General features: G+C 36.8%; 2 protein-coding genes across 4 annotated transcripts; both read left to right on the top strand.

Annotated features, from left to right (window-relative positions):
• The first annotated feature begins 1,865 nt into the window (after nucleotides 1-1,865).
• On the top strand, nucleotides 1,866-10,374 carry tas1r3 (taste receptor, type 1, member 3). Its single transcript, XM_015000740.2, has 8 exons — nucleotides 1,866-2,204; nucleotides 2,311-2,611; nucleotides 3,894-4,250; nucleotides 5,023-5,439; nucleotides 5,528-5,737; nucleotides 5,823-5,943; nucleotides 7,914-8,284; nucleotides 8,757-10,374. The coding sequence occupies exons 1-8, from the start codon at nucleotides 1,999-2,001 to the stop codon at nucleotides 9,357-9,359; spliced, it is 2,586 nt and encodes an 861-aa protein (XP_014856226.2). The 5' UTR covers nucleotides 1,866-1,998; the 3' UTR covers nucleotides 9,360-10,374.
• Nucleotides 10,375-11,122: 748 nt separating this feature from the next.
• Nucleotides 11,123-18,198, top strand: odad1 (outer dynein arm docking complex subunit 1). 3 transcript variants are annotated; one of them, XM_015000742.2, is made up of 15 exons: nucleotides 11,123-11,257; nucleotides 11,965-12,043; nucleotides 12,151-12,253; nucleotides 12,347-12,527; nucleotides 12,614-12,739; nucleotides 12,855-12,968; nucleotides 13,092-13,159; nucleotides 13,382-13,566; nucleotides 14,256-14,390; nucleotides 16,075-16,157; nucleotides 16,350-16,518; nucleotides 16,848-17,011; nucleotides 17,085-17,185; nucleotides 17,269-17,359; nucleotides 17,486-18,198. In XM_015000742.2, the coding sequence occupies exons 2-15, from the start codon at nucleotides 11,977-11,979 to the stop codon at nucleotides 17,531-17,533; spliced, it is 1,635 nt and encodes a 544-aa protein (XP_014856228.2). In that variant the 5' UTR covers nucleotides 11,123-11,257; nucleotides 11,965-11,976; the 3' UTR covers nucleotides 17,534-18,198. The 3 variants fall into 3 exon arrangements, with proteins under 3 accessions (XP_014856228.2, XP_014856230.2, XP_014856227.2); XM_015000741.2 differs by having other exon boundaries at nucleotides 11,124-11,257; nucleotides 16,347-16,518; XM_015000744.2 differs by lacking the exon at nucleotides 12,151-12,253 and having other exon boundaries at nucleotides 12,429-12,527; nucleotides 16,347-16,518.
• Nucleotides 18,199-18,466: the final 268 nt, after the last annotated feature.

The raw sequence follows: 18,466 nt of genomic DNA, 5'->3' as shown, positions 1-18,466 counted from the left end.
GAGTTTCATGAGTGGCAACATGAACAATCTGTGATTAATGTATTATGGTGATGATAACCATCATATGTAAATATTAGCTGACAGCGGATGAGGCTTTGTTGTGAAAACAACCTGGGGTAAGTAGGTTAAAGGAATCCACATCATGAGCATCTCCTTACAGATAACTACAGCGATTGTGTGAACCGCAGGCAAATGGCAAGAAAATTCACCGGAAAGATGAGCTTCAGCTGCTCACAGACACCGAATATGCAAACTTAGAGTTCCTCTGTCTTACCTTTATGAAATGAAAACTGGTTTTAAATTGCCTAACAGGTTAGAGTGAAGTTTTTAATGTCCTTCCAGAATTAAATCTCCACCAATTTAATTAAAATTCAAATGAGAGTAAAAGGGTCATCATAAGAACATGTCCAGCAAAAAACAAGTTAAAACAAAATCTGAAAGTAAAGCTTCGTCTCACCGTGTTTAGAGCTGGGGAGTACAAATTGGATTTTGTATTTTCCAGACATTGTAAAGGTGTTAAAGACACTTTTTTAGGTAAAATTATATATATTTTATTTTAGTTTCTTTTGTTTCTTAGCTCAAAGCGCTTCAAAGTGTGTTGCATCGGCTCCAGCATCACAAAAACAGCAAGCAGAGCCCGACCCCTGCCAACAGATGTTTGTAAGGAGGAAAAAGACTTTCATCTAGTATTTACATCGGTCCTTCATTTGATCTTTCACTGACAGGCAGATGTATGCAGGCTTAGTATACATGGTGTAATTGCTTTAGCATTTTCAGGGGAGTTTCTACAGAAGTTGTGTGTTGCAGCCTGTAGAAGCGGGCTTATGTTTTGTGTTTTTGGTTGATTCTGCATTTTTGTACATTTCTGGGTTTTGTTGTTAGTTACTGTTTCTCCAAGTCTTGCGTTTCCACGCTTCCAGTGTTTCCCTGTTGTTTACTGGCTTCACCTTGAATCATTTTCTCAATCTGTCTCCCCTGGTTCTTATCAATCATCTGTTTCCTCTCCTCTGTATTGACCGCACTCTGTTTCTTTTCGGATTTGCTTTTTGTCTCCCTACTTCTTGCCTGTTTGTGCTTTCGCCTGCCTCCTGCCAGTGATAGGTCCTCTGCCAAGACAAAAATGAAATTTTTCCTCAATATTCGTAAATGTAAAAGCCTGGTGTGCAAATACATTGTATCAACATTTGCCAGTGACACTTTGTAGCTCTCATGTTTCATGTCAAAGGAGAAAAAAATATTAAAGAATTCAGAATAAATTCACTGGAAATGCTGAAGAAATGCAGAATAAATCAAACAGTAACTGCAGTCACATTCAATAAACCAGAACATGCATTCCAATGACGCTTGTCAGATTTAAAATATCTTAAAAAATAATTACTTTTAAGCAGGTATAAACATACTTTTCATTAAACACATATTTTTTGTATGAAAAAATTTCCATTGGCCTGATGTAATATTCTAATCTTCAGTGTCATTTTTTCATTAGTTTGAAGCAGAAGATCACAGAAATAAAAACTCTAAAACATTGGTTTGTTTGTAATTAATCCATGTTCAGTGTTTCACTTTGTGGACTGAGTTACTAAAATAAATTGACTTTTCATTGATGCTCTGATTCACTGAACATGACTTAAAATCAGGCAGATAAGTCACATTTTAATGCTGCTGTAGGTGCGTGCGTTTTTTTAAACAAAACAAATGAATAGTAAATTATTGCACTTGCATAATGCATTAGTTGCAAAAGAACTATTATTCTTTTAGATTTTATATAGTCCTATCTGTACCTTAGAACTGATCTGACGTTCAAATAATTTTCTGTTTGGAAATATATTCATATGTTTTTGTTTGTTTTTCTTGTTTGTGTGGCACTCCCTTAACTCCATGCTGAATGGCTGCAGGGGAATTACTGGTGGATTTGCATGTAGCCATATTTCTTGACACGCCGACACATATGTGCTCTGTTTTCCCGTCCGTCGCTGCAGTCTGCTGCTTATCTCCACCATGGCCTCTCTCTTGTATTTGCTGTGCGCTCTGTGCTGGACGATCAGGCCGTGCTCCAGCGTCAGCTCGCCTGAGTGGTTCCAAAACATCACCACAAACCTCTTCAGCTTGCCTGGAGATGTAACTCTTGGAGGACTTTTTCCAATTAACCAGCAATCAAACAGCAATGGTCTCATTAGTGAGCCGAACAGCATCAAGTGTGAAAGGTAATGTAGTTATGAGAAATCATTGCTTTGTTTTAGATTTTTTTTTTCTGTTAAATGAGACCTAAATACATGTTTAAACTTAACTTGATTCTGATTTGTTCCACAGTTTGAATGAATATGGACTTGGTTTCTCTCTGGTGATGAAATATGCCGTGGATGAGATCAACGGAAAGCAGGATCTTCTGCCAGGCGTCAAATTAGGTTATAAAATGTACGACACCTGCAGACACTCTTCAAACGTTGTGAAGCCCACTATCTCCTTCCTCACTGAGAAAACAACCAACGCTCTTTCTGTGGAGTGCAATTACACCGACTATGAAACCAGCATATCAGCCGTCATTGGTCCTTATACCTCGGAAATGGTGTCAGTCATCGGAAAGCTTCTGGGTTTCTTTCTGATGCCTCAGGTTTGGACATAAATGTATCTTGCATTAACTGGCTTTGTTTTTATTGTTGAGGAAAACAGTAGAAAACTTTCAAATATTTATCATATTTGTATGTATGTTCTCTTTTACAAAACAGTTGTACAATTCTTTAAATCTTAAAAATAAAACTACAGAATATATCATAGTTCAGAATCAGGATGGGATTTTTCTCCCAAACTATAAAGTGTGGCAGAGATTTAGCAATACTTGCAAGGTGATTAAGTCTTTTGCGTTTGCACATCTAAATATTCTGGTTTATATCAACAATTTTGAAGAAAAAAATAAACCTTAAAACTTCATTAGGTCCACAGAATTTTTATTTATGTCTTCTAAAATACATTGTTTTTATAACTCGTGTAGTTTGATAGTGCTATAGCTATCTGTGTCCTGTGCTGAGCACCGGGATCAACTTCAGATATAAACACAAAACAGAAACACCACTTTTGTAAAAGAGCTTCATCTTTCTTGACGAATTTTCCAGTTCTGCTTAGTCCTGTCAGGGTTTCAGTAAGCAAATAAATGGCTGGAAGGGGGTGAAGGCATGTGTCACAGCCATGCATGCATGCATGCAAACACTCGAACTGAAGGCTAATAGTCTTAGGTGCAAACGATCTAAAGTGCATCTCTGTGGACTGAGGCTGGAATAACCAGAGAAAACTCTTATTAGGTCCATAGTTAAGAATCAAGCAGGCGACCTTCAAACAATGGACTATATTTCACAATATAGAGATTCCTCATCAAAAGGTATCTGAACCGTTGCAGTTTTATTAATTTGTATTAGGAAGTCATAATTTATATAGATACAGCTCTATACAAAAAAAACAACTTCAAAACTTATGCCATTTTGTCATTATTTCTATGTCTGTTGAATCAGAACGCCCACTATACACTAAATGTAATTCATCTTATCCACAGAATCACTGTCTGTGTGCAAGTCATCAGAAATAGTTGCATTTTGTAAACTTGATTGAAAATTATTGATTAAAATGTTATGTTGGAACGAATGTTGTGTTTATTTCTGCATGCAAAATGAATTTGTTGCAAAATTATTTTCGATGGATGGTGACATCTACCAAATTTCAACAGGCAATTTTGTCTCAAATTATCAAATTTAGCAAAGTCCTGGCAACATTTATTTTTATTTTATTGCATTAAAGTGCACAGTGTAAAGTTTTACCATAACTTTTGTTTTAAGGTCAAACAAACCATGTTGACTTCAAAGTTTATTCGAGTTTGTTTCATAATGTGACTCTTTTTGCCCCAGATTAGCTACGGAGCCACCAGTGACAAATTCAGCGATAATCTTCTCTACCCATCATTCTTCCGCACGGTGCCCAGCGACAAATGGCAAGTGGACGCCATGGTCCAGCTCATGTCTGAGTTTAACTGGACCTGGGTCGCTGTGATCGGCAGTGAGGAGGAGTATGGACAAAGCGGTGTGCAGCAGTTCTCCAAAATAGCAGAGAATAAGTCTGTGTGTGTGGCCTATCAGGGCCTGATCCCGGTGTACACTGACCCAGGACCAGCAGTCCGAACCATCATCAACAACATCAGAACAACAGAGGTCAAAGTGGTGATCGTGTTTGCCCTCCCAGAATCGGCTGTGTTCTTTTTTGAACAGGTTAGTGAAGAAGTGTGGAGTGCTGAAAGAGTGCCACAATGTAATGAATAAAGAAATTCAGTATTTTATAGTTAAACTGAGAAAAATACATTTAAAAATTCATGAATAATTATTTAAATTGAATTATGTACTAAAATCAGGAAGTGATCCATCCAATTAACTTTTTAATAATTACTTTGGAGCCAGATAATTGCACACACTGTATAAAAGACATAACCATTTTTGTGCTGTCTGACATCTGATAAACTTTTCCTGTTTTAGGTTTTCTATGACTATCAAAATAATTTAACCCTTTCATGCATGAATTGTGATCCTTTGTGTCAGGATTTTTTTTTTATTTCTTATGGCATAAAAGAAAGGAAGGAAAAAAATTATATTTTTTTTTAAATAAATTTTTTATGGTTACAGTGGTCCATGTAATAATTTAAACAGCTATTGTAGTCTTTAAAATATACTAATGTCTTATATGTTAACATTCACATCAGGTCAGGTATTTGGCTTGTGAAACGCTGTGTAAGAGAAGTATCACTAGCCTCTGGTGCTGTTAGATAAAGCAAATATATCAAATGTTGCAGAAAAATTGTGTAGTAGTATTTCTGTGTTACATTTTTTTTCATCATATAGAATTGATTTTCTATTTCAAGTTTTAATCAATTAATTACACATTTTTATCAACTGTGGCACTCTCAGACCTCCATAAAGCAACAAAACTCATTACATTTTAAAGGCACATGGCGTATCGATTAAAGTCATCTCCTCTCATCTATTCCAGGTCATCCAGGAAAATTTAACAGGTGTGTGGATCGCCAGCGCAAGCTGGATAATCCACAATCGACTAATTTCTATCCCCAAGATCAAAGACATTGGCACAGTCATTGGGTTTGTTGACAAGTTGGATAGTCTGGATTTACTGAACAACTACACAGAAGCACTCCTCAGAAAAATAAGCGAGGAAAGGGAAAATAATGCTACGATACAACCAAAGTCTCATGATCGTGACAATCCATGCCCACAGTGTTGGTACCTGTCACCAGCTAACATCACCTTGGTGAATGACCTTGCAGTGAAGAGACTGGGCTTCGCTGTGTATTCTGCCGTCTACAGCGTAGCGCAGGCACTGCATACGTTGCTTGAGTGTGATTCAGCTGGCTGTAACTGGGGACCAGACTCAAAAATCTATCCCTGGAAGGTAACATTGGTTAAAAACCCGACAGCTGACTGAGCACAGCTAAAAATTAGCATGTTTTTAAACATTTGAATTACATCTGGTTTTGCAGCTGTTGGAGGTCCTGAGGAATACTTCCGTTAACATAAGTGGCACAATTTTAGAGTTCGACGAAAATGGTAACCCAAATGTCGGGTACAAGTTAGTGGAGTGGACCTGGGAGAACTCAGGCAAAGTTGCCTTCAAAAATGTGGGAAATTATTATCAAAACAAACTGTTCATCAACGCATCTCGCTTTGAATGGCACACTGAGAACTCAACGGTAAATTCAGTTACTTCTTTGAAATACTTAAGTCAGCTTATATGAAAAAACTTTTTTTTTTTTACTTTTCTTCTCCACATTTCAGGTTCCTCTGTCGACCTGCTCAGCGCAGTGTGCCGATGGCCAGGTTCGCAGAGTCAAAGGCTTTCATTCCTGCTGCTATGACTGCATTGACTGCTTGGCTGGCACGTTCCAGGAAAATAAAGGTAATATGATGGGCCATGCTTCTGTTATGTAAGTGAGTAGATGTACATTTTAGGTAATGGGAAATTGGCCTTCTTCAAGATATATTTGTGAAAAGGGAAATTACATGCAGAGGTTTATCAACATGAAGTATGTTGGCTAATAAACTTCATTAATCTACCAAAAAATTATCAGAAGGTAGATTTATTCTCTAAACCATAATATTAATTTAATAGTATTAATATTAATATTTACATTAAGTAAAAGAAAAGTCACCAATTAAGATTAAACACAGAGTGAAAGAAGTCAAAATATTAACAAAGCTCTTATCGGTTGTACATCAAGAATTAAAGAAGTGTCTTTGAGTCGACAACTGTGAGTTCTGATATCAAATCTTAATTTGAATGAGAAAACAAAATGGAGGAGGAATTTTAAGCATCTGAATCAACTTTGATTTGTCAGCTTCTCATACCAGAACCAACAAAATCAAGCAGGAAAAAGAGACAGTGGGTCAGACGCAGCTGTTTACTTTCTTTCTCCAAGCGACTTGCGTTTTTGCTCCAGGGTTCGTTCACCCTTGATGGCTCTTTTTCTCTTGACAGAATAGTTAGTTGCGATTTTTTTCTGCTCTAGCTTTGTTTCTGTTGTTTCGGCTCAGTTTATTCAATGGGGTTGTGGTTCCCCACTTTGGACGCGGCTTTGAAGCGGGCTTACGATAAAAATCTAACAGGGGTTTGAATATTTACATGGGGGTGCTGAGCATGGCAGCACTATGGATGAAAAACAACTTCAAATAAAAATTAGATGAACGTATAAAATGAAGAACAATGGTGTGTGATCGAAGGCAACTAGACTTCTCTTGTTTCATGAAGATGTTTCACCCCTAAACAAAGATACTTCTTCAGTTCTGGACGTAGCTTTATAACTAGCAGTCAGAATAATCACACAAATAGGTGGCCTTCATCGTCTCCCAGGAAGGTTTTACATCAATTCACGCCTTGGGACGTGTACTGAAGTAACTCACATAGCATCTAGTTTGAGTCGTCAAGCAACAACAACCCAAACACTGAGCTGAATGGAGGGTAGGGTCAATGACTCACTTGTCATAATGCCCCGTGAGTGACCTTAATTAATGTAATTGGTCTGACTACTATATAGAAACCTTTTACTTCCAACCCATGTTTAAAACTAAAGAGGCCTTTTGCCACAAAGACATCTTCAAGAAACAAAAGAAGATGTCAAGTTGCCTTATGCTTACACATTTACAATCACACAATGCAGAAGAACATTCGAAACAAGGTGAGGGGGATTCTCGCTCTTGTGTCGTCGCTGTGAGAGTCTCAGAGCTCAGCAGATGTTGGGGAGGGAGTCATCATCAGATGGTGGTTGTCCAATCAGAGGAAAACTTTGAAAAACGTACAGTCATGTCAGATTACAGAACCAACGAAGGATGGATTCTATTATTTATTTTTGTCATAATCCTTAGAGAGAGAGAAACTATAAATGTCAATAATCTGTTACTGTAGATAAAATCATATCCTTACACATTGAAGGTTTCAAAAATAAGAATAATTAGAATTGTAACTCTTCTAAATAAATTCAGAGGGAAATTTGAAAGTTAAACAGATTCAGTATTTAAGATTAGCTATTAAATAATTCTGAATTTTGTTTATTGCTCACAAAGTTTGCAGAATTCCTATATAAACACAAAAAAACATTAGTAAACATTGACAAGAATTTTGACGAAATTTCTCTGGACATTACACAAGGAGAGGTTGTAAACACTGCATAAGTAGGATACTGTGTTAGATTTTAAAGGTTCAGCAAGTGGTGCTAATGGTTTAAAAGTCATATTGAAGACGTACTGTAAATGCATCCCACAGGTCAATCCGCTATCAGCAAAAACCATAACTTCTTTCTTTTTTATATAGTTCCTATTATCTTTAACCATATTCAGACTATGCTCAAGTTCTGTTTCTTTTTCTGTCTCTAGACGACATCCAGTGTGCCAAGTGTCCTGCACGTCAGTGGTCCAATGATCGCAGTACTGAGTGCACACCCCCCATTTTTGAAATTTTGGGATGGGACTCAGATGATGCCCTGAAGATTATACTGGCGGTTCTTGCGCTGCTTATATGTCAGGTGTCAGTGGCTGTCGTGTTCCTGATCCACCGAGGCACCCCACTGGTGAAGGCCTCAGGGGGAGTCCTGACCTTCCTCGTTCTGCTCAGCTTGATGGGAGGCTGTCTGAGTTTGTTTCTCTTCCTGGGGGAGCCTGACGATGTGGTGTGTCGTCTTCAACTACCACTCATCACCATTTTCCAAACTGTAGCCCTCTCCATTATCTTGTCTATCTCACTGCAGGCAAGTACTTTCAGGTGCAATGCTGCACCCAAGTGGCAATATCTAGAAACTACATGAGCACAAGAAACAATGTGGTTTGCAAATAATGACATTTTTTTCTGGATTGCTATATTTTGTATGTTTTAAAAATAAGTAATAAAATAATTATCCAATATCTTCAGAAAATAACTGATGGTAAAGATAAATACAATAATAATTTTCATTCAGGAGATTAACTGATTGTTAATAAACAGGCTATCAGTGCCGAAAGTATGATATTTCTACAACCTAAACATTTTGCGGATGTTTGTTAAAACAACATTGTCTGAGAATAACTTAATCCAAATATTTTTGTTTGTTTAAGTTGGGAAGGCATGTCTCCTCTAACTGCCTTTGCAGTTGTTTCTTTGTCAGATTAAGTCAGGCAGTTACAAAGGGATAAACTTAAGAATTGAACATTTTAATTATAATTCAAACTCTTCTTTTCAAACAGATATTCCTTGTGACAGAGTTCCCAAAGAAGGTTGCTCCCCACCTGCGTACGCTCCAAGGCCCTGGAAGCTGGCTGTTTGTGCTGATCTGCTGTTCTGTTCAGGCTGGACTGTGCGGCTGGTTTGTTCAAAAAGAACCCTCTCTTACTGCGTATAAGGACAATATGGAGATCAATTTCATGAAGACCTTTTTGCCATGCCCTATGTCTCCAGATAAACTTGCTGTCATGCAAGGCCTCAATGCGGCCATGGCCCTTGTGTCATTCATGTCCACCTTCATGGCAATTAAACCTCATCATCAATACAATCTTGCCAGGGATATTACCTTCTCCACTCTTATCTATTGTGTGATTTGGGTGATCTTTATTCCAGTCTATACGGGGTTAACAGCAAATATACTCACTGTGTCAAAGAGTAAGTCTACTGTACATGTTTATTTCACTCTGGCAGGTAACTTAGGGCTGGTGGTTGCTTATTACTTCCCAAAATGCTACTTGCTGTTTAAGAATCCTGATTCCAACACTCCAGAGTACTTCTGTACTTTCTTAGAAGGCGTCCCACCAACACCGCCCCAGGAGGAGCCACAGCCACCACCAGCCAAATAAGCTACCAACCAACCAACCAGCCAACCAGCCAACCAACCAACCAACCAGCCAGCCAGCCAACCAACCAACCAGCCAACCAGCCAGCCACCCAACCAACCAATCTACTTACCTACTTACCTACCTCTTTACCTACCTGCCAACAATCTACCTACCTATCTACCGACTGAACTCTGTTACCCTGTTTATTTCACCTTAAATGTTGCCTGTAGGTTCAGCTGCAGAGTTCAGCATGTGAGTTATACTTATGAAAAACTCCTCTTTCCAAATGCCTAATGATGGAAGAAGTGCATGTGCTGACAATCTCAGTGGAAAAAAAAAAGGTATGATTGTGCAACCAGCAGTGGTCTTATTTATTCACTATTAGAAACTGAGCTCTGCTAAACATTAATAGTGCAAATTTTCACAAAGGCTTCACTTTTAAGAGAGAATACCTCCAGAATTGCATGACAGAGAGGATGTAATAGCTTGTCTGTAGTCCTGACCTCAACCCCATAAAATCAATAAAATTAAGAAAATGATGGACAACACTGACCATCCTCTTCATGAGACTGTTTGGGAAAACAGAGTGTCTTCAGACAAAGGCTTCTTCAAATTTGCTATAACAGAGACTGTTACAAAATCTCTTTCCTGCCAATAGCCATCACTATTTTCAATAACTCTTTGAAGAATTTGAATTAATATGAGTTACAGCCCACTAATATGTTTTTCTTTCAGATGTTAAATTATTATAATAATACATTTCGACATTGTAACATATTTAGGTAAAAGGGATTTTGAGAAATAAAAACTCAATTTTCCTTTCCTTCTGTGCTTTCTTTATAATGTATGAACTATACACATGCTCCTTTTTGTTGTTTTTGTGCAATAGTTACATTATGTAGGTACTTCAGACTGATTTTGTAAGATAGTTATTTTCTAAGAAAACTGTCCTGTTCAAATAATTTATTAAAAAACATTTATGCAAACTCTCTAATAATTGAATTATAATAAAACATCACTTTCTCAACAAAAAAAATCGTATGTGTCCTTATTTCTAAACTTTATGGATGAAGTTTAGCTTTTTAAATAAAGGCTAAAAGCTAACTGCTCACCACAGTTCATCCTGCAAAACCCTTATAATACTATATTATAAGGGTTATTTCCTCAATGTTTATACTATAAACGGTAAACAGAAAACTATGATCTCAATGTGATCTGAAATCTTTTCGTGCCAAGTGTGAAATTTTACAATAAAAGAATTAGTGGACTGGTTTCTGATATTTAGCTTTTATTTATTTATTTTTTGTTATTTAGCTTTCCTTTCTCAGATTCAACACACATTCATCACATTTAAAATGGAAATGTGCTAAAAATGGTCACATGTTACACTCAATGTTAGCAATCTAAATGTTAAATCTAAATAATATTAGACAGTATTAGATGCACATATACAGACATGGATATACAGCACCTACAAATTCCTCTGAAGAACATAAACTTTGCCCATTTTCTTTTTGGAAAATTGTTCAACTTCAGTTTGACTGGATGGAGAAAGTTTAGATTGAGGTAAATCCATAAATGTATTTTCTTCATCCACCACAAAGGCGAGCTAATCTAACAAAATACAACAAATCACGAACCGTCTGTTGTAATTACAGTTATTGTTCGTAGATTAAAATGATAAAACATTGAGAAGTCAAAATAACTAATCTAATAAATCAGGGAGGGAATCATGGAAGTTAACAGACATTGATAGCTGTGCCTGACGCCTGGCAGTCGCAGCGCAGGAAGAAATTAGCCCTTGTTGCATAGCAACGGTTGCTGTTAACTTGTTAACAGCTGCTGCTTATTTCGGGGGAAGTTTGTAATTTTTTGTTGGTTGTTGTTTTTAACCTTACTTACGACCCGCAGCTATTAAGGTAAGTTTTCTTTCGCTTATCTATTATAACACTCTCACTATAACATGACTTTTATATCTTGTACAACAGCTACCATTGGTGTATGTTGCTCTTGCGCCGTTAGCATAACTAACCGCAAATATATCCTCGTCGAAAGAGGCTAATGGCTGAACCGTTGTAAGGATATATGTTAAATGTAAAACAACTTGGATATTTGGAATGCATTAAAATAATGTTTTCTCTTTCTTTTTTTAAATAAGTATTTAATAGACAGCTTAGTCACATTAATGATATGCTGCAAAGAGCTGAATGCATGGGAAAACAAGTGTATTTAGCCAAATGTCCAACTTTGACTATTAATGGTCATTTTTCAAAGATATACATTTCCAGTCAGAACTTCATATGCTCTCATCATTTCCTTATACTATTTGAACAGTTCACTTTCCAGAATAAACTGATTCTACATACAACTGAAAAGATGAAAAAATATATTGAGTTTGATACAAATAGACTAAAAATTGCACACACTAGCTCAATATTATATGCATCCACTCTCTAAAAAGTTATCCCTGAGAGATCCTATTTCTCTTGAGTAGCATGATTGCTTCACATCCCTATGGTATTGTTACCTTAAAAATGTAATCTTAGTTAATGTCAGAGTAAAAAGTTAGTTGTGTTAGATTTGACTGTATACTAGTATTTTAAAATATGTATTTTTTTAAAATAAGCTCATCACAACAATGGCCCAGGGAAGATCTGTTGTGAGTGGACGTCCGGAAAATCTTGAGATGGATGCTGATGAAGTGGGTATGTTATTACTTGATATATTGTAATTCAGCAATAAATGCTAGTGCTTTCTCAATATTTGTTGTGTCGCACAAAATACTAAAATGTTTATCTGATATTTTGTCAAGCAAAATTGGAGATTGCTGAACTTCAAAATCAGTACAGGATCATGAAACAAAGAGAGCAGCGGGGTTATGAGATCCAGGCTCGGGAGCAAATCCGCAAGCAAGAGTGAATAAAGAACAGAAACGCATTGAAATCTGATTGTCACATCTGTGTATGTTTCATTTAACCTAACAAAAATTTTTTGCTATCCGTTTCTAGAAAGGAAATTGGAAATCTGCTGAAAGAACGAGAGAAGGTGCTTCAAAATCTTAATGCCTGCAAAAATTTGCCTCGTCAACAGCAGGACCGTGAGGAGATCCGGTCTCTGATAGAGCAAAACAAAGAACTAGACAATGAAATGGAGAAGGAGAGGGAATGCCATAAAAAGCTGCAGACAGAGGTCTTTTTCTCTTCTTATTTTTTCATTTATTTAGATTTTTGGACAAACAAACCACAATTTATGTCACTGGTCTGTGCTGTGTATAGATATCGAGCATGGAGACGAGATTGGCAAAGATGAGAAAAGGGGAGGGCGGTTGCAGTCTTTCCCAAGGTGCAAAGGCACGGAAGGTCAAGAAAATTATCCGCGACATGGAATCCAATGTGAAGAGAGTAAGTTACAAAAAATATAACGATTGAGACTGGTGACACAAGCTTCCAAAGGTTGCTGTCTGTATGTTTTTTTTGTCTTTGACTTCTTCAAATATTTCATATAACTTGTGTTCAGGCTTCCACTCAATTCAGTAGTCTGATGACCAAAAACAGCCAACTGAAAGAGGAGCTGGGCACTCTTTGTATAGAACGAGAACATTTCCAGAAACTGCGCAATAATTTAGCAAAGGTTAGAGAGCATGTAAATTATTTAATCAAAGATTAACAAAAACTATATTTGTAGTTTTATTTATTTTGCAGTGTATCTGACAGTATGTTTTCTTCTTCTTCTCTGATATAAAATGTGCTTTAGGAAGTGCAAAAAATCCGTAAGAACATTGAGGAAATGACCAGGCTGTCCACTGCTGCTTACGATATCAGGTGATGATTAAATGAGGTGCTGTTTAAAAGCCCATCTAGGGACAAGTGCTGCGAATTAGCTGTTGCTATTGCACTATGACGCAAACATGGGACTGCTGTTTTGTTCAGTTTGTGTATGTCGATGTGTGTCTGTCCCTATCAAATAAACTTAATAATAATATTGTAGTGTGTCGTGAGCAACTCGGGGTGAAGTGAAGCTCATTTTTGTAATCTGTACTAAAGGCAGGAGGCTCTGGCCAGGATGAAAATGCTGAGAGAGAAGGCAACGAAGGACCTGATTCAGTACAACACTGAGATGAAAGAACTTGAGAGGATTATAGCAAACGAGTATACCCTGAAGAACTTCATAATGACCAAGTGCAATGAGGAATTGGGGCATTTCGATGACAAAATGGGACCAGGACAATGTAGGACCATGCTTTCTGCTCAGATGACTCTGTGTATTGCTTTGAATTTGTTAATGGAAATGGTATAATCGGCTATAATCAGCACTTATCAATTTAGCTTTTCTTACTGCCATTGAGAAATAAAAGCTTTATGTAGCTTTCTACATAAAGCTAGAAAGTGCCTTGCAAAAGTCCCTGGACTGAAACTTACCTGAAACTTCAATGTATTTTATTGGGATTTTATGTAATAGACCAATACAAAGTGCAAAATATAAGTGGAAGAAAACTGAAACATTAATTTTAATGTTTTAAAGTTTGATGTACATTAGCATTAAGACCCATAGAGCCAGATCATTATTGAAATATCTTTGGCTGTCGTTAGAACTGCAGTTCTCTAGCGGAAGTCCAGTTTGCTGTTTTAACTGCAAACTGGACTTCTTACAAAATGCCTAAAGCTTGTGGTTGTGTTTTATAGTAAATTTAGTAAATTTCTTAGTGTGCTTCTGAAATGTTCAAGAAATGGCTGGTAGCTTTAGTTTTACTGTTTCAGTCAAAATCTTCTTATATGCATTTGTGTGTTTTATATGTATATCGTATCATCACTGTAGGGGTATTTCTATATCCTTATAGAGGTAGAATAATTTTAGAACCTGAGTAAAGGCACATTCTCCGTTGATTCTGCTCAGATTTTGGTTATTTTTGTTTATAAGTGCCAGGTGCGATGACCCTCAAGAGGATGCTCTCAGGAGAACATACTGTGGACAACTTGAAGGACACGTTTGAAAAGCTCCAGGCAATAATGGGCGAGGAAAACCTGGACCAGCTGGTCAATAGTTTCATCGAGGGTGAGATTTTTATACTTATCTATTTTTAGAGACAGAACGTCATACAGTCTGTTTTACTGAACAAATGTAAATATATTTTATGGTTGTCTGTTTCAGTTCTGAACCACAAAAATAACTTTTCAGTCATGCTTGCAACAGGCTTCCTCACTTAAATAGGCACCACCATGACATTATTCACTCTTTATGCGATGATGTGAGCGAAGCAGTGCATAGTCTTGATTTACTTTTTTTTTTTTTTTTTTTGGCTTTTCAAATGTTCTTAAGGCATATTAAAGCCTTTCAATGTTGTCTTTGGAGTTTGGCATTGTTTCAATTTATGTTCAGTCCAAGCTGAACTGTTCATTCGGAAAGGTTTTGTTATGGCTACGACTGTTAATTCTGACCTGCAAATCAGTTCAGACAAAAAAAAATAACAAAAGTACACTCCACCAACCTCTGATTTTTACTCAACTCAAAGCCAAGGTAATTAAAAAACATCCTGTTTAATGATGTATTTTATCATTAAAATGTATCAGAATTTTCACTTTTATTACATTTAATGAACAGGGGGGAAAAAATCATACATTTCAGGATTTTAGCACCTACTAACCATTCTGAGACAAACTGTGTAGATTTCAGTCAGATCAATTGTTTGGTGCATAATTTATTTTCTTAACAATTTTCCACATTTTTAAGCCTCCATTGCCAGATATTCTGTCTTGGTCATGCATATAATCTAGAGCAGTGGTTCTTAACCTTTTTTGAGGTACCGAACCCACCAGTTTCATATGCGCATTCACTGAACCCTTCTGTAGTGATAAATAAAATATGATTTTTTTTTCCCCCAAATTCAAGACATAGGGGTTACCCAACTAGACTCTAGTTGGGTAACCCCACGATCACCAAGTCTTCTTAAAAGGTAGAGTCCTGAGAACAGTTCTTCAAAATATAGTCAGTGTTTTCAGCAAAGTTGAGCTGACTGTCCAGGAACGACCCAAATTTGCCACAGTTTCAACAGGTTGGCCATCGAGAGAAACTGGAACCACTTTAATGTCTTGTTTAGATCATTTAATTAGCTTTACATTCTTAAGAGAATGGAAAAATTTATAATAAATAATAAAGACTTTGCGGTATTCTGATTTAGTAATGTAATTATATTAGTTGTGTTACCACCCCCACGCCACTAGAGGCAGTAGCAGGCCCGAAAAGATGCGACTAAGGAGCAGATTTAGAGGTACACCGAAAGCTACAGAATTTGGTAAAAACGGTGAGTTTTGTTGAAGTAATTAAAGACACAAGTTCAAATCCATGCCGAGAGTGGAGCTCCTTCAATCAGTGTTCCTCTGCAGCTCTGATTGGCTCAGCAATGTAACTTGATTCTCTGCTTCAACTGATGGCAAAGCAGGGCGTCATCACGACTTTACACAAGTGTGTCTTTACCTCCGCGGCCGAACCCCTGAGACCGACTCATCGAACCCCTGGGGTTCGATCGAACCCAGGTTAAGAATCACTGATCTAGAGAGAAGAATAAATAATAAACCTGCAAAAGTCCAAAGACAACTTTGAAAGCACGGAGAACTTTTTGATCCAAATTATTTTCATAGACTGCAATAAAAAATTGTACATGAATGAAAAATGTAATGCCTTTTTTGTATTTTTTATTATTGGAATAATCTTATTGATGTATTCCTCTTTTGTTGAGTAGCTAAAGACCGAAACATGGCCTTTCTCATATTCATCAATGAGCAAAACAGTGAGACTGTGAAACTGAAGGATCAGATCAACAAGGTATTTTTTCTGGTTTGCTTTAACATTTTTTTTATAGATTTTTTTTTTCTTTTTATATATATTTAGTGTATCCTGCATACTTTTTTCATACACTACGACATTGTTGGTAACTAAACAAGATTGCAAAGAAACTAGAGAAGGTGTGTCTTGTTTCCTAGAGATTTGTAACAGTAAGTCTGTGTGTCACAGCAGATCAAGGATGAGATGGAGAAGTTTAACCGAGAAGAACTACAGCAAGAGCAAAAGTATCTCTCTTTGATGAAAGACATGGAAGGAAAAATAAAGGAAGCTGAATCTCAAACAGAGACTTATGCAAGCCAAGCTGACTCCATAAGCACGATTCTGGACCAAATCAAACAAGGTTCAGCAATGTTTTACTTCATTACTCTTTACATTTTATTCTCTGCTTTGCTAAGATTTCTAGTACCAGATACCAACACGATGAATTTAAAGTGAATAAAATAAATCAAGCTGATGACATAAAATTAACAATTTGTAATTAAAGGTGTATGGTTTTGAGTTGTTCTCAAATCAAAATTGATATAAAGACCCATGAAATCTTGATGAATCTAAAATAAATGTGTCTGTATTGATTTAAAAAAAACTAAACGCAATCATTATACTGCATGTTATGTAGAGAAATGCAAGTAGATCAAGGTAATTCTCAAACATGCTCTTTTCATCCCTCAGGGGTGGACAGCATGTTCAAAGATGTGGGGTGTGACTACGCAACAGTGGAGGAAAGGCTGGGATTCACCTCCGGGATCACAGAGAGCAACATCATAACATACCTGGATCTCATAGAGGAGAAGACCAACGAGCTGCTCTCTGTGCAGGCTTTCCTCAAGTTTAAGGTTGTGCCAGTTTTGAAAGTATTATTGCTGTTTGCAGATGCTCAACCTGTAGGACATCATGTGTTTTGTGCAGGAACTGAAAGACGGCTTCGATGCAGCCGTTCTGGCCAGAAGCATTATAGGTCAGAAACCTGACCTCAAACGAGATCTCAGTGCCCACACATCTATGAGCAGGTCGGCCTTGTAGTCTCCTTTGGAGATAAATCTGAGCATATAAACGCATGATACTCACGGCTCTGTTTTGTTTTACCCATCAGTTTGGAGGCTGGTCCAGAAGAGCCTCCTATCACGGATGAGGACGACCGGCCACTTTCACACGAGGAGCTTTGCAAGAAAATAATGAGACGGGTTAGTTCAATAAAGCCACAAATCTAGCCTGAAATGGCTGCAGATGACTAACATGAAGAGATGTTTCTTGTTTAGTCTTTTTCTGAACAGCTTAACTGATCTTCTTTATATGATTCCTTGATTCAGAAAACAGAATGGTCATCAAGGAGTCACACAAGCTACAAAAATCTGTAACAAGCTTTAGTGGCAAACAGCACATCCTGGAGGATGGACTCATGCGGTATAAGCAGTGTTCTGTGGAGGACCCTTAATAATTAATTTACCTTAACAAGTTCAAAACTAAAATTTTCATTGTTGATGCTGCTTTTAATCAGACTTATCAGCCATTTTCCAAGAGACAGCACTGTGCATACAGCATGACCCACTCATATTTGAAATATTCCTGAAATATCAGACAAGGTTTGTTCAATTATAAACTGACTGCTTATCAGCAGTTTAATTTCTTAATAGTTCTGCTGTGCACACAATCTGAATTCACTGAAGCAATCTTTACAGTTCCCTTTTTCCCAGTCAGACACCTGTGTCTGGTCTTTGATTAAAATCAGCAGCAAAAATATAAAAGAAAATATAATTTATGATTAACCGTATTCTTTCAGCTTCTGATTTTGTAATATTAGATTGAAACTTTAATTTTTCAAAAAAAAAAAACGTTTGCAATGTTAAAGTGTGAAAATAGTAATTTACAAAGTATGTGATTGTTACATTTTTTATAGTTGTGGGTAATATGTGTTGTAATTTTTAGCTTTGTATTAGTGTGTTTAACAATAATAATATTGTTTTTACCTTATGGAGAGATTTGTGTTCCAAATGAATTACAAAATATAAAATAACTTATAAAATGATGGCCTCATTGGTGTGTTTCCTATGATTTTGAGAAAGCAGAAGGTAAAACAATTTTTGTTTTATGTAGAATCAACTTTGTTTCAAAAGCAGTTTGGCTCCACCTGGTGGTGGCACAGCAAACAGACAGAAGAAAGAATGTGAGACATTGACATATAGAGAACCTTTTCAAAAACTGCAAAATAAAAGCAACTGCTAGAGTCCAATAAATGGCAGATATAAGCATATTCTGCCAGTGGGAGTCTAATGGTGCAAGTGGTAGTGCAG

Source organism: Poecilia mexicana, unplaced genomic scaffold (assembly GCF_051168715.1).
Source record: "Poecilia mexicana isolate PSO_F unplaced genomic scaffold, ASM5116871v1 scaffold_5, whole genome shotgun sequence".
Lineage (NCBI taxonomy): Eukaryota > Metazoa > Chordata > Actinopteri > Cyprinodontiformes > Poeciliidae > Poecilia > Poecilia mexicana.
Note: the sequence above shows the minus strand (reverse complement) of the source record. Positions and strands in the feature narration are given on the sequence as shown.

What these genes read in the sequence shown, in the direction of transcription:
- tas1r3 (XM_015000740.2), top strand. Translation starts at nt 1,999, where the DNA reads ATGGCCTCTCTCTTGTATTTGCTGTGCGCTCTGTGCTGGACGATCAGG. An exon ending in CAAAAATCTATCCCTGGAAG is followed by an intron (nt 5,440 to 5,527) that starts GTAACATTGGTT and finishes CTGGTTTTGCAG; the next exon opens with CTGTTGGAGGTCCTGAGGAA. An exon ending in CACGTTCCAGGAAAATAAAG is followed by an intron (nt 5,944 to 7,913) that starts GTAATATGATGG and finishes TTCTGTCTCTAG; the next exon opens with ACGACATCCAGTGTGCCAAG.
- odad1 (XM_015000741.2), top strand. Translation starts at nt 11,977, where the DNA reads ATGGCCCAGGGAAGATCTGTTGTGAGTGGACGTCCGGAAAATCTTGAG. An exon ending in GATGGATGCTGATGAAGTGG is followed by an intron (nt 12,044 to 12,150) that starts GTATGTTATTAC and finishes TATTTTGTCAAG; the next exon opens with CAAAATTGGAGATTGCTGAA. An exon ending in AGGCTTTCCTCAAGTTTAAG is followed by an intron (nt 17,012 to 17,084) that starts GTTGTGCCAGTT and finishes TGTTTTGTGCAG; the next exon opens with GAACTGAAAGACGGCTTCGA.